Genomic DNA, 13,785 nt, shown 5'->3' with positions numbered 1-13,785 from the left:
TCCCAGGACAAACTTGTCTCCAGGTTTTAAGTTTTAACATAGCTGGATATCATTCCAAGCCCTAAAAGTTCTCAGTCTCAACTACAAATCTTGAAAATGTCTTGACAAAAGCCAGAGAGAGCTCATCTATGGCACATGCTCTGTAAACATGACTGGCAGACTCCAAAGTGGAAGTGGAAATGGTGTCACACTTAGATCAACCTTTGGCTCAGTCTTTATGAACCTGTAAAACCAAAGTACTCTTACTGGTAGAGCTCTAGGTTGCCAAAATAACAAGCCCTATTTACATAATTTGGGGGTAACAGTTATCATTTACAGCCAACAAGTGTCACAATTTTTATTAAAGGAAGGGCACAACTGCCGCACAATTGCTCATAATCCTCATTGGAAAACCACTCCCTTGTGGCATCAAAGGATTGTGTTAATATGTAGAAGAGGTATTTGGACCAAGGTTTCTTAGGTTTATAAGGACTAGTCAAGAAGATGCCACAAAGGTATGCAAGCTTGTGAGTTTTCCCACAATTCTTAATAAGGCTTGAGGTTTCTTAGGCTCATATCCTATGTAGTCACCAAAGCAAACTCATCAATTTACTGGAAAGTATAGAGATATTTATTATTAAGAGAGTAGGTGCATTTACTTAATGTCTAATTTTGTATAATCTTTTTCACCCAAAGAAATATTTCAAAGTCATTTGTGGTAGAATTAAAATCAGAACAACAATTAAATGCAATTTAAAAAAAACAAACCAGAACTAAAAATCACTTTAGACAGAATCAGCGTTGGCTAAAAGTTTTATAAGGACTAATCAAGATGCCACAAAAGTATGCAAACTTGTGTATTTTCCTACAATTCTTCATTTGGCTTGAGGATACAACTATTTAAGAAAGAAAGATAGCTATCTTGTTTTGTTTTTTAATGAACTGCTAACAAAAAAGTAGAAGATTCATGTGGGTTGGAAACCCATTGCCTCTCCCCTCAAACTTGTGCTCTCCCCCTCAGTTCACTTCTCTCTCTTTATCCCAATCTTTTCAGGCTTTTCTTCTGCTAACTCTCTCCCCTGACACTTACCGGAAGCAACTTCATCTCCCTCTCTGAGGGGCATTCTAGATAAAAGATGGCATGCACAGAGCTGACTAAGACCTTGTGGAAAAATCACTCTTGTAGGTCTGCCTCTGGCTTTGGTTATTCTGGTTAGGGAAGATTTGGCATCTAGTGGTTAAAGATAGTATTACGATCAATCGATCAATATATTTTAATTAACTAACTTTAAAAAAACACCACAACTGCAAGAAGCACATCTCTAGGACCCTCTTAATCTGGATTTAATAGTCTTGGTGCTATGTTAGAAATAATATACATCGAGACACACATTCTCTGTTCTACTTTAGAAGACAGAGAGGGAGTAAGAAATTACAACTGCTATAAAGTTATGAGCAAAACTGTTCTAAACTAATTTTTATCACAACCAGTTGCACTGTATGTATGACATCTGTCAAATTTATGCTTGCTTTAATGGAAACACAAGTGCTTAAAAACATTTGGGACTTCAAACCATGCTATGGTATGATTGCTCCCGGTTATCACGTTCTCTGCTCCTATCAGAGTCAATTTTTATCTCAATTTATGAGCCAACAAGTACTTTGAACTGGGCATGCTTTACAGTGAAGTAGCCTTTATTAAAATTAATGGGACATGAATTCGAGGTAGTGTCTGTAGAATCTAGTCTAACAAGGAGAACTGTGGGATTTTATTGTTCAGCATTTCTTCAGCAAACAAAAGGTTCTGAATTCATATCTCAAAAAAGTCATATGAGGTGGGTTAGGCTGAATCAAATTGTGACTTGCCCTTAAACAAGCAACTGGGATTTGAATCCAGATTTCTCACTTCGAAAATTTACTGCAGATACCAGCCAGATGTTCTTCAATTATGAGAGGACACTTTAATAAAATTGACTTGCCCTCCAACGAACCACTAAATCTGGGAGCTCTGGTATGTTAGTAAGTAGACAGTGTGGTACTGTATAGTGTTTTCAGCATTGGATTATGACTCTGAAGACCAGAGCCTGAATCCTGACTCAGCAATGGAAACGCACTGAGTGACCCCTGGCAAGTCAGACTCTCTCATAGAATCATAGAATCATAGAGTTGAAAGAGACCACAAGGGCCATCCAGTCCAACCCCCTGCCATGCAGGAAATCCAAATCAAAGCATCCCCGACAGATGGCCATCCAGCCTCCATTTGAAGACTTCCAAGGAGGGAGACTCCACTACACTCCGAGGAAGGAGTGTGTTCCACTGTCAAACAGCCCTTACTGTCAGGAAGTTCCTCCTAATGTTGAGGTGGAATCTCTTTTCCTGCAGCTTGCATCCATTGCTCCGGGTCCTAGTCTCTGGAGCAGCAGAAAACAAGCTTGCTCCCTCCTCAATATGACATCCCTTCAAATATTTAAACAGAGCTATCATATCACCTCTTAACCTTCTTTTCTCCAGGCTAAACATCCCCAGCTCCCTAAGGCGTTCCTCATAGGGCAAGGTTTCCAGACCCTTCACCATTTCAGTCGCCCTCCTTTGGACACGCTCCAGTTTCTCAATGTCCTTTTTGAATTGTGGTGCCCAGAACTGGACACAATATTCCAGGTGGGGCCTGACCAGAGCAGAATACTATTACTTCCCTTGATCTAGACACTATACGTCTATTGATGCAGCCTAAAATCGCATTGGCCTTATTAGCTGCCGCATCGCACTGTTGACTCATGTTCAACTTGTGGTCTACTTGGACTCCTAGATCCCTTTCACATGTTGTCTCCTTAAGCCAGGTGTCCCCCATCCTATATCTGTGCATCTCAGCCTTAGAGGATGGCAACTTGCCAAGAAAACCCTGTGAAGGTTTGCCTTAGGGTCACCTTAAGTCAGAAAGACTTGAAGGCACATAACCATCAATATTTTTGGGACATGTTCCAGGACACACACCCAGCTCATCTAGGCACTAGTAAGACCTGCTATGCAAATATCTTATTTACTTGTTTATGTTCAAGTATGCCTCAGTTAATGAAGCAGATGTGTTCCTGGCCATTACAGCTTTACCAGAAAAGTTGGAACTAGAGACATAAATATCATGGAAAGAAAAGGGATCAGTTTCTATACCAAAAATATTTAGAGGAGTTCCACCTGTTTCAGTAAACTTTTTATTCAAAATCAATAATATGTACATGTGAATGAAACAATCAGATCCAGTAAGCCTTGGAGAGGTAACCAAAAAACATTCTGAACCTTCTAGAGACCACCTGAAGGCGTCTTCCAAAATGCATCTAGAGATGCCTTTTTTCTTTCTGTGGTCTCCACTTATGACTTCTATTTTGGTGACCAAATTTAGATATCAATATTTTTTAACAATCTGGGAGGATCAGGCAAGGCAGATTCCTCTACTATTCCTTTTTCTCTGTTTTGCTGTGCATGCACACTCTGTAAGAAATTCTGGAGGCAACTGCTGTCTACCCCATCTGTTGTAAGTAGGCATATACAGCTATATAGTAGGACCAGTTAGTTAGAATCCCCTTCTTTCCCAGCTCAAGCCTTATTGCATTGGTTGCTGCAGGCTTGCTGCTGCATCCAGCCACAGAAAATCTGTGCTTTCCCAGCCCTCATTCATTCTCACAAAGACTATGCTGTCAAAATATTTCCAGCTAGACAGAGGACAAAGAAAAAAGGGGGGAACACGCGGGCATAGAAAGACTTTGTAAAGTTTCACAGCCAGAGGTTTTTCTTAAGTGAGATATGTCTATATTTTACTTATGTATGTGATTTATATCCTACACCCAAAATTAGGAGTCAAGCAGTTCATAAGATTTTGAAACATACAGATTAAAACACAATAAACCAAATTACTGGAATGAAACACAACTATAGTAGTTTGTGACTAATTTAATACCAACGGCCCTCTGTATCCATGGATTCTTTATCCACAGATTTAAGCATCCTCAGCTTGAAAATATTCAAAAAATATATAAAGTCCAAACAGCAAATCTTGATTTTGCCATTTTCTATAAGGGATACCATTTTACTATCATTTGTATTTGTATTTTTTGAGGGGGGGAACCCAGAAAATTTTAAAGGAATCAAAGAAATCATCTTGCTAGACAATTCTAAAAATGGGAGGGGAGCAAACAAGAGTTTCAAGCACTAGATGCTACTGCGGTTACAAATAGTTTGGCCTTGATGACAGAATTAATGTTAACACAGATCCTTCAGAGACAAAACAGGGAATGAGAAACATCTATTAACCTCTTAGGAATTTTGCGGCTGGCAAGACAGGCCCTCCTACTGCATGCCCAAGAGCTTGAGATCTTTAGTTCCCTGCTTGAGACCATGTATCATCCTCTACCCAGACTCCATAACACTGCTGTCACCACTTGCTCTGGTTAAAACAGGTAGCAACAATGCCAATAATCACATGAATATGGAAATGGCACACCCACACTTATGTAGGGTCTTCAGCACAAGAACTGTCAGATACTGAAAGGTGAGTTTCTATTTATTTAAACCACAAGGGCAAACCACAGACTCATCCATGCTGGATCTCTCTGCATCACCCACAAAACTACAGAACCATGCAAACTGTTTCCCACCCATCAGCTGCTTGGAATGGATTACAGGTATTAGTTCCCTTCTGCTTACAGCTATCGTCCTTCAAAATGGCCATCTTCATCAGAACCACTGGGGAGGAGGTAAAAAGAATAATTAATCTTGCCCTCAAGGGTGTCTATATGAATAGATGTGTGTTGCATGTGTATGACGAATACCCAAACTCTCACTATTAGCCCCACCTAGTAATGCAACCTGCCACCCAACCCTCCAAGTAATGTTTCTCAAGCTGATATTTTCCCCCAATGTGCCAGGGACAGGTACCACGTTTGTGTCATACTATTATCATGTTAGTATACTTTCCATGCACTGCCACTGATCCACTCTGAATATCTGTTGCTATCTCGAGTCAATTTTGACCCATGGCAACCCTGTGGATGAGACATCTCCAAGACTCTGTCCTCCACTGCTCTGCTTAGTTCCTGCAAACGTATACCTATGGCCTCCCTAATAGAGTCCGTCCATCTAGCATGCAGCCTTCCTTCTACTTCTGTCCTAGCATTATTATTTTTTCCAATGAGTCCTCCTTTCTCATGATGTGTCCAAAGTACAACATCCTATTCTCCTGGGTATATGTATGTATGTCTTAGGATGGTTCCAAATCTATTGGGCGATGCAAAGAACATGCCCATCCAAGAAGACAGTCTCCTATGTGTGTTGAGGTGTGATCTGGTGTCATCCAACCCTGTGGCTGCACAGCTCCTTACTTCTAATTGTCATCCAGGCTTGTTGTTGTTATTGTTATATGCCATTAAGTCAGCTTAGACTTAATACAGCCCTATGAAGGAGCAACCTCCAAGATGCCTGGTCAGCAGCAGCCCTCCTTGCATACTCAGATCTGTGGCTTTGTAATGAGTAAAAACCATCTGCAATCTGCTCTTCCTGTTAATAGCAATAACAAGTACATTTCTAAACTGCTTATCAGTGCACTTAAGCATTCCCTAAGCGATTTACAATGTGTAAACTAACTGCCCCACAACAACCCCAGCAACAACTTTAGCGACCTTGGAAGGATGCCAGGCTGAGTCGACCCTGAGCCCCCGGCTGGGATTGAACTCACAACTTTGTGGTTTGTGAGTGATTGGCTGCAGTACAGGCATTTAATCACTGCATCATCAGGGCTCCTTTTCCTAATACTTTCTACTTTACCAAAAACATTATCATTGTTTCTAATGCATCTTGTCACTTCATGACATGCCCAAAGTACGACAGCCTTAGTTTTATAATTTTGGCTTCTAAGAAGAGTGTTGATGCTAGGCATCCGTCACGTCAAAATGGCAGCGCCCGTTTTTTCTCATCACGTGCTAGGGGTGAAGCACGTATGGGCGTTGCGACCTCGGCCAACCCCTAGCATGTGACAAGGGCGCACTTTAGGCCCGTCTAAATCGGGCCTAAGCTACAATTCCCAGAATTCCACAGTATTGAGCCATGGCAGTAAAAGTGGTGCCAAAACGGATTATTTCTACAATGTGGATGCAGACTCAGAGTGGTACCCAAGCCGATTCAAAAAGGAGCAGCTAAAACCTAACAATAAAATTTTAAACCCAATTAAAAGTTGTCACATGAGAACAATTGTTTATAAACATAAAGTTGGCTCTCCTATTCACAGATTTTTTTATCCACAGATTCAAGCATCCACGTCTTGGAAATACAGCGGGCCCTTCCCTTACGCGTAAGGGGAAACCTGCATATGCTTGTGCCCCACTGCAGGCTAATGAAGGAACTGCTAGACCATTTCTTTAATTGCCACATGGCTTAGAGAAGATGCCAGCCACAGATGCAGGCAAAATGTCAGGAATAAATTCTTCTAGAACACGGCCACAGAAAAACTATGGACGCCGGCCATGAAAACCCTTTGACTTCATATATGGTGACTATTACTTCCCTCAGTTGGGAAACTATGGCCCGTTACAGACGGGCTAAAAAGTACGCGCAGAGCGCGTACTAGGGTTAAGACGGGTCAGTGCTTCCGCACTGCCCTAACCCTAGTGCGCACTCTGCGCGTACAAAATGGTGGCGGCCGTTCCACATGGCCGCCGCCATCGATACGTGACGGCCGCGCCGCCTCCAAATGAGGCGGCGCGGTTGTGACGTATTGGGGTCGCGGCAGGGCACCTAGGGCGCCCTTTACGCGACCCCGGAAGGAGCTCCGTTTCGGAGCTCCTTCCTGGTTTGGTCCGCTGGGTGCAGCCTTCAGACGGCTGCGCCCAGCGGACCAAAGGAGAAAGGGGACAAACGGCCCCTTTCTCCTTCTCCCCGCCGCCGTGGGGTGTCCTTGGGGCTTGAAGCCCCAAGGACACCCCTTTCCAGGCTGCGGGGAAGGGGCCTTTTGCCGCTTCCCCGCAGCCCGGAAAGCGGCGGATCGGGGCTTCAGCGGCTGCCGGTCTGGCCGCTGAGGCCCCGATCCGCCGGGGAAAGGTGCGCCTACAGGCCGCCCCAAAGGGGCGGTCTGTAACGCGCCTATGCTTCTACTAATGCAGGCTAAAATAGCATTTGCCTTCTTTGCTGCAGCATCACACTGTTGGGTCATGCTGAACGTACAATACCAGAGTCCCATTGCACTGAGTTATGGAAGTTAAAGTGGTGTCAAACTGCTTTATTTCTGCAGTGTGGCAGCAACCTAGGCCTGAAACATATAAAAGTTTCCAATTACAGATGACCTATTGGCTCGGGGATTCTGGGAGATGCATTCCAGAGTAGTGGCATTTCTAAGCTCTACACACATCTCCTTCAAGCAGTGAAGAAGAAAGAAATACATCGTCCTTTCAGATGTTACCTAGAGCAATGTTACCCAACAATCCAACATGGGCACACAGGAGCCAGAATGAATCCAAGGGCAGGAAAAGGAAGAACTCCTCAGCAAGAAAGAAGATGAAGAAAGAGAGAGAGAAAAGGAGGAGAGTTGCTGAGAGGTCTTTCCTGCATTTGAAAAAACTCAGGGGTGCTTTTGACCAACACAGAAAAAGGAAAAGCAGATAGTAATCCATCACTTGTTCTATCTTTGCTGCTTTGTTGACACTTTTTCCAGAAAAGCTATAGCCACCCAAAGAGAGAAGACACAGATCCAGGTGTGGCTAAGCTGAGTAGGAGATAATATATTAGGTCTCAGGGCACAGACATCTGGGTTTGTTATGAGATATCACCACTAAGTCCCAGGACTGAGGAGCCTGGGTTTATCATGGGGCACCAACACTAAATCCCAGGGGGCCAAGTCAATTGGACTCATTTTTGAACGCCAACATTATGAGCCAAGGTGAGCAACCTGGATTCATTATGGAATACTGCAAATACGTCTGGAGTCATAGCATGATGGACTTATTAAGGAATATCCTCACTAAGCCCTGGAGCAAAATAAGCTAGACTTATTATGAGATAGCGTAACTAGTTCCCCAAGTCAAAGTAAACTGGACCTATTGAGAGATACCCCCCAATAGGTCCCAGGTCAAAGTAAGTGAGAATCTTTGAGGGATACCCCCACGAAATCACGAGGCAAAGTAAGCTGGATTTATTAAGGGATACCCCCCCCCCCAAGTTGTGGAGTAAAATAAGGCTTCTTTATTAAAGGATCCCTCCTTTGCAGTGGCTTAGCGGTTAAGACACCAGTTCTGATGACTGGAAGATCGGAAGGCTGTCTCTTCTCTCTTTGGGTGGCTATCGCTTTCCTGGAAAAAGTGTCAGCAAAGCAGTTATTCACTTCTGCCAACCCAGCAGTTAGAAAGCATGCAAATGCAAGTAGATAGATAGGTACCGCTTCTCAGCCAGATTTATTAACGAACACCACTAAATCCTGGGTTATAGAATCATAGAATCAGAGTTGGAAGAGACCACAAGGGCCACCCAGTCCAACCCTGTTCTGCCATGCAGGAACTCTCAGTCAAAGCCTCTCATTGACAGATGGCCATCCAGCCTCTGCTTAAAGACCTCCAAAGAGGGAGACTCCACTACACTCCGAGGAAGGAGTGTCTTCCACTGTCTAACAGCCCTTACTCTCAGGAAGTTCTTCCTAATGTTGAAGTGGAATCTCTTTTCCTGCAGCTTGCATCCATTACTCCGGGTCCTAGTCTCTGGAGCAGCAGAAAACAAGCTTGCTCCCTTCTCAATATGACATCCCTTCAAGTATTTAAACAGGGCTATCATATCACCTCTTAACCTTCTCCAGGCTAAACATCCCCAGCTCCCTAAGACAGATAGATATTTATTGCAGTCACAGACCAACAGAGTATACAAAACACAGCAACACAACTCGCAAAAGAAGAAAAGATGCCTACTGGAGATATGCCTATAGCCTCTCATTGTCGGGGGCAGCCCAGCTAACCCTAGGAATGCAGTTACTGATCCGTAATGCAAACCCTGGGGCAAAGTAAGCCAGGCTTATGGGAGGAGGACCAAAGGAACTGGGCTGATGAAGGGGCGCTAGCAATGGATGGAGTTTGGTCCCAAAGGCTCTGCTGCTCTGATCATACTCTTAGCTCAGGATTTATATTGTTTGTATTATACTTTATGCTGGTCAATGGCCAAATAAGCGATTGATTGATTGATTGAGGGACAGCCCCAAAGCAGACACTGCAGGAATAACGACCCAGTTGAAGACCTCCTTCTTCAGCTGCCCTGGCTCAGTGCTGGGGAATCCTGGGAGCTGTAGTTTAGCGAGGCATAGAGCCTCCTCTGCCAGAAAGAGCTCGGGGGGCACCATAAACTACAACTCCCAGGATCCTAAGTCTCCCAATGGAGTTATCGAGGGACACTTGGGGCCAGGTAAAGTGGGTTCGTTCAGGGCAGGGCACCCGGGACCCTTCCCTCCCTCCCTCCCCCCCCTCAGGGCCCCTTCGTACCACTCTGGAGCCTTCCTCCTCCTCAGCCTCCGCCCGAAAGACAGAGAGAGAGAGACCCGAAATGGCCGGGAAGACGCCGAGGAGCGCCGAGCGCAGGAGCAGGAGGGCTGCTCTCTTTTTTTAAATAGCAATCGATGCCATCCGGCGCTCGATTGCCGTGCCTGGCCAGGGCGGGGGGAGGGAGGGAGGAGGAGGGAGGAGGAGCCAAGGGAGCAGGGGGCGTGGCCAGCCCGGGAATCCCAGGGGCTGGGCTGCAGCAGCAAGGCTCTTCCTTTCCCCCTCCATGCAATAATCAGCTGGGCGCTGCTGCTGCTGCTGCTGCGTTAAAGGGGATGGTGGTTGCATATAGAAATGCAAGCGAGGGAGTTGGGGCTGTCATTTATTGTTGTTGTTGTTATTATTATTATTATATAGAAGGCTTCCTCCCTGGATAGGGCTCTGTTGTTATTATTATTATTATTATTATTATTATTATTATTATGCTTTGAGTGAGAGTTCCTGCATGGCAGAATGGGGTTGGACTGGATGGCCCTTGTGGTTGGCTCGATGATGATGATGATGATGATGATAGAGGACGGGGCGGCTTTCTTTCTAGATATGGCTCATTATTACTGTTTTTAGTAGTATTAATAGTATATAGGAGGGGATGGCTTCTTCTTTGGATATGGCTCTGAACCTGTTTGTTGCCCTTTTCACTTGCATGCAGAGGGCTCTGCTCCAGACGTGGGAATCATCAAATCCAAATCCTGGGGTTGCATCTGCACTGCAGAAATAATCCACTTTGACACGGGTTTAATTGCCATTTAGCTCCGTGATGTAGATAGACCCCTGGGCTTGCTGCTCGGTGAGGCTTTTTTAGCCTTCTCTTGGCAGAGAGCTCAAACTACAAATCCCAGGAGTGCATGGCAGTTGAACTGGTGTCCAAGTGGGTTATTATCTCTGCAGGGCAGGTGCAGCCCCAAAGGTGCCTGGCCAGCTCCTCTCTGCTGCATTGCTTCCAAAGCCCCATCAAACCCAGCCAGAAGGAAGGAAGGAAGGAAAGATTTACTCCTGAGTCCCACCCAAGGCATTTGCTTTAAAATAAAATGGGAGAGAGATGGTTGTAGGGTTTTTGTTTTTTAAAAGGTGGGAGAAATGATGAATAAATAGAGTGGAAAATACATCAGAGTGGATGCAAGGCAGCCAAATCAGGCATAGAGCCTGGCTGTTCCTGGGAGGACTGCGGGGAAGCTGGTAAAGTCTTCTCTGCCCTAGAAAAGTATCCGAGGAGGATTTTGTAAATGGTTGAAAAACATCCTTTGACACGCTGCTGCGATGATCCTTAAAATGATGCTAACCGTACCAGAAGGTAAGGACTAGGGTTTATTTTTTCCTTTTTTTAAAGACACGTCAGAAGCATGCTCAGCCTTCCCACAACACCCCCCTTTCCATGTTGCCTTGTAAACATTTTGGATCCTGCACCAAAACAGAAAATGCAGCCACCCAAAACCCATTGCAGAGGATCATTCCCCTGCCAATAAAAAATAAAATAAAATCCATAAATCCCAAACCCTATGAGATAATCTTTCTCTAAATCCTTTACCAAGGGATCCATCCCTTACGCATGGCAGTGTTGTGAAAAAGCCTAGGCACTGGTTACGTAAAAGATAGGAAGCATCAGGAAACACGGTTGCCAAAAGATAAAATAAATAACAGTAATTCCAGATGAATAAATCTTGAATAATGACCACCAGGTCTTGTGTTTAATCTAGGCTATAGTAATATGGGATTTAGGGCCTCTAGGGAAACATTGGGGACCCTAGAGAAGAAGACACCCTGGGGCTGATCCAGCTGGCATCATCACTGGCACCAAATGCCCCTCTGCCCTCCCAATCCCCCCCTCTCTGCCCCCCAATACCTTCTTACCCCTCTCTCTGTCTCCCGTCCGAGGTCCTTTCGCTGCTTCCAGGACGTACATACAATGCCACTTCTCTGCTCTCTCCAGCAGCTTCCAAATTCACAGGCAGGCAAGCTGTTTTTTGCCTGCTGAAGAAGCGAGACAGAGACAGAGAAGGTGGGTGGCACAGTCTTGTGTTCCTATGCATTAGTTGCAGTCAGTGGTGCTCTGGGAGTGGGGATCTTGGGTCCAAAGAGGTTGTTTTTGTCAATCCAGCCTACCTTCTTTCTTTCTTTTTTTCCCTTGCAGGTGCATGCAAGGGTTGGCATTGGATGGACTGGCATCAAATCTTGGCACTTGAGCTGTCGGCCTGACTTAATTTGCCTGCTAAAAATGGTGTCCCCCTCCCTTACATGTGCTTGTTTTGGTTTTGAATGAAGCACTCTGGAGACCAGGGTTCGATTCCCACTTGGCCATGAAACCCACCCATCCCCTTTATTGGGCCAAAAAAGTGTTGCAAAATTACATGTATGCCAGCGTGGCATCATGGTTTGGGTGTTGGACGACAACTCTGGAGATCAGGGTTTGATTCCTGTTTGGCCAAGAAACATAGTGGGTGACCTTGGACAAGTGACATACTCTCAGCCTCAGGGGAAGGGAATGGCAGCCCTCCTCTGAACAAATCTTGCCAAGAAGCCCCCATGATAGGGTCACCATAAATCAGAAACAGAGGCACCCAGCACATACACAAGGTTAAAAAGAGTGGAAAGGTATATAATCCCAATCCAGGGTAACCCAAATTGACTTGAAAATAAACCCAACAGAGTGATGTCAATAGCATTTTCTTGGAAGTAGATGTGATTTTAATATTGTAATTTTTTAATTGTGTGCATGAGAGTGGGATCAAAAATCGAAAAAGGAAAAACATCTTTTGAATATTGTGTATCTTTTTTATGTTTCACCAAGCGTATCAGCATGTGCAGTATTGCTGATAAAACTCTTCTGCTGTTGCAGCATCATATTCTATTTGTTCTTGTTGTTGTGTTGTTGTGTGTCTTCAAGTTGTTTCAGATTTATGACAAACCTAAGGCAACTCTATCATGGGGTTTTCTTGGCAAGATTTGTTCAGGGGAGGTTTGCCATTGCCTTCTGCTGAGGCTGACAGTATGTGACTTGCCCAGAATCATCCAGTGGGTTTCCTGTCCCAGCTGGGAATTGAATCCTGGTCTACAGAAATGTAGTCCAACACTCAAACCGCTACACCATGCGGACTCTTTCCCTATTATATTTGGTTTGGGTTTGGTTTGGTTTTTTTTATGTATTGGGGAGACTTGTATTCTATATTCAGTAAAATTTTTGGTACAGCTTACATTTTAAAATGCAATAAAATAAAATCTAAAAACACATAAATTAAGAAATGTGTTGCTGTGTGTGTATGTGTTTACTTAATGGTTCATCCTTCAAGTAAATTTGGCACAGACTAAATAAATGTTCCAAATTTTAGGAATGCATAGGGTTGAGTGGGAAAGTGTGCTATATAGAACGTGAATTGTTATCCTGTTAACCCTCACTTGCACCATCCTTTCATATCCTGTTATCTTCCTGCTGTTGCATTTTAGATTGTAGACCCCTTGAGGGAGGGATGTGGCTTTTTACTGTTGTTCTGCAAAAGCACCATTTTACTTAAATTTACCACTCCCTCTGAAAGGGAACTCAGATGGGGAGTGCCAATGGGACCTTTGCAAAGTGGGAGCCATTGGGGAAACACAAAAGAGGTACCAATATGCCCCAAGCCCAATTGGAAAAGTACTGTGTATCTATAGAAAGTGTGTATGTACCTATGGGACAATGCCTTTCTCCAATAGTCCAATTAGACATCCTAGATTCCAAAGGAAATATTTTTTGTGTTCTAAGTGAATTTAAAGTTTATGTCCTGGACGTTTAAGATGCTTTGTCTCCCAGTACCCATATGTAGGGTGGCCTGCCTACATAGATACCCCTCCATAACATCTTTACTTAGAACAACACCAACAGCATCTTGACAAAATGCAGGCTTGTAACTAACATTATCATTTTTTTTCTCCTATATGATTTTTAAATCTTTGCCTGATGAAGAAGCCAGTGGAGCTTTGAAAGCTTGCAACATGCATTTTGTGCATTTTGGTTGGTCCAATAAAGGTATCACTGTTTTGTGGATTTTGGATTTCAATGTACTTTCCTATATGAGCAACACAGCTACGCCTGGATATGAGTCGAATTTGGAGTGAGCAAGATCAGTGGCCTCCAGGAAGCATGGAATGTCAAATGTCAGTTGGATGAGAATATCCATAAGAAGAGGAGGAAGGAAAAGTAAATTGACCTCCTTGCTCCCCTTACAGCATATGCAGTCGTGGAAGAGGATACGAATGAGTGGATGGATAGAGGGAACCCTGTACA

General features: G+C 44.1%; 1 protein-coding gene across 2 annotated transcripts in view; it reads right to left on the bottom strand.

Moving 5' to 3' along the window:
- The window catches only part of LOC149311649 (GTPase KRas), a 49,007-nt gene extending 37,287 nt beyond the window's left edge, over window positions 1-11,720 (bottom strand). Inside the window, exon 1 of one of the 2 annotated variants that reach the window (XM_089527566.1) lies at window positions 11,379-11,720. In XM_089527566.1, the coding sequence (XP_089383692.1) occupies window positions 11,379-11,430 (52 nt within the window). In that variant the 5' untranslated portion in view covers window positions 11,431-11,720. The remainder of the gene's footprint in view (window positions 1-11,378) is intronic. The other variant, XM_089527565.1, reaches the window with a different exon arrangement.
- Between the last annotated feature and the right edge of the window lie 2,065 nt (window positions 11,721-13,785).

The sequence above is a fragment of the Sceloporus occidentalis genome, unplaced genomic scaffold (genome assembly GCF_023333645.1).
Source record: "Sceloporus occidentalis isolate IW3139 unplaced genomic scaffold, rSceOcc1.0.p SCAF_5, whole genome shotgun sequence".
Taxonomy (NCBI): domain Eukaryota; kingdom Metazoa; phylum Chordata; class Lepidosauria; order Squamata; family Phrynosomatidae; genus Sceloporus; species Sceloporus occidentalis.
This window is presented reverse-complemented; position numbering and strand designations above follow the sequence as displayed.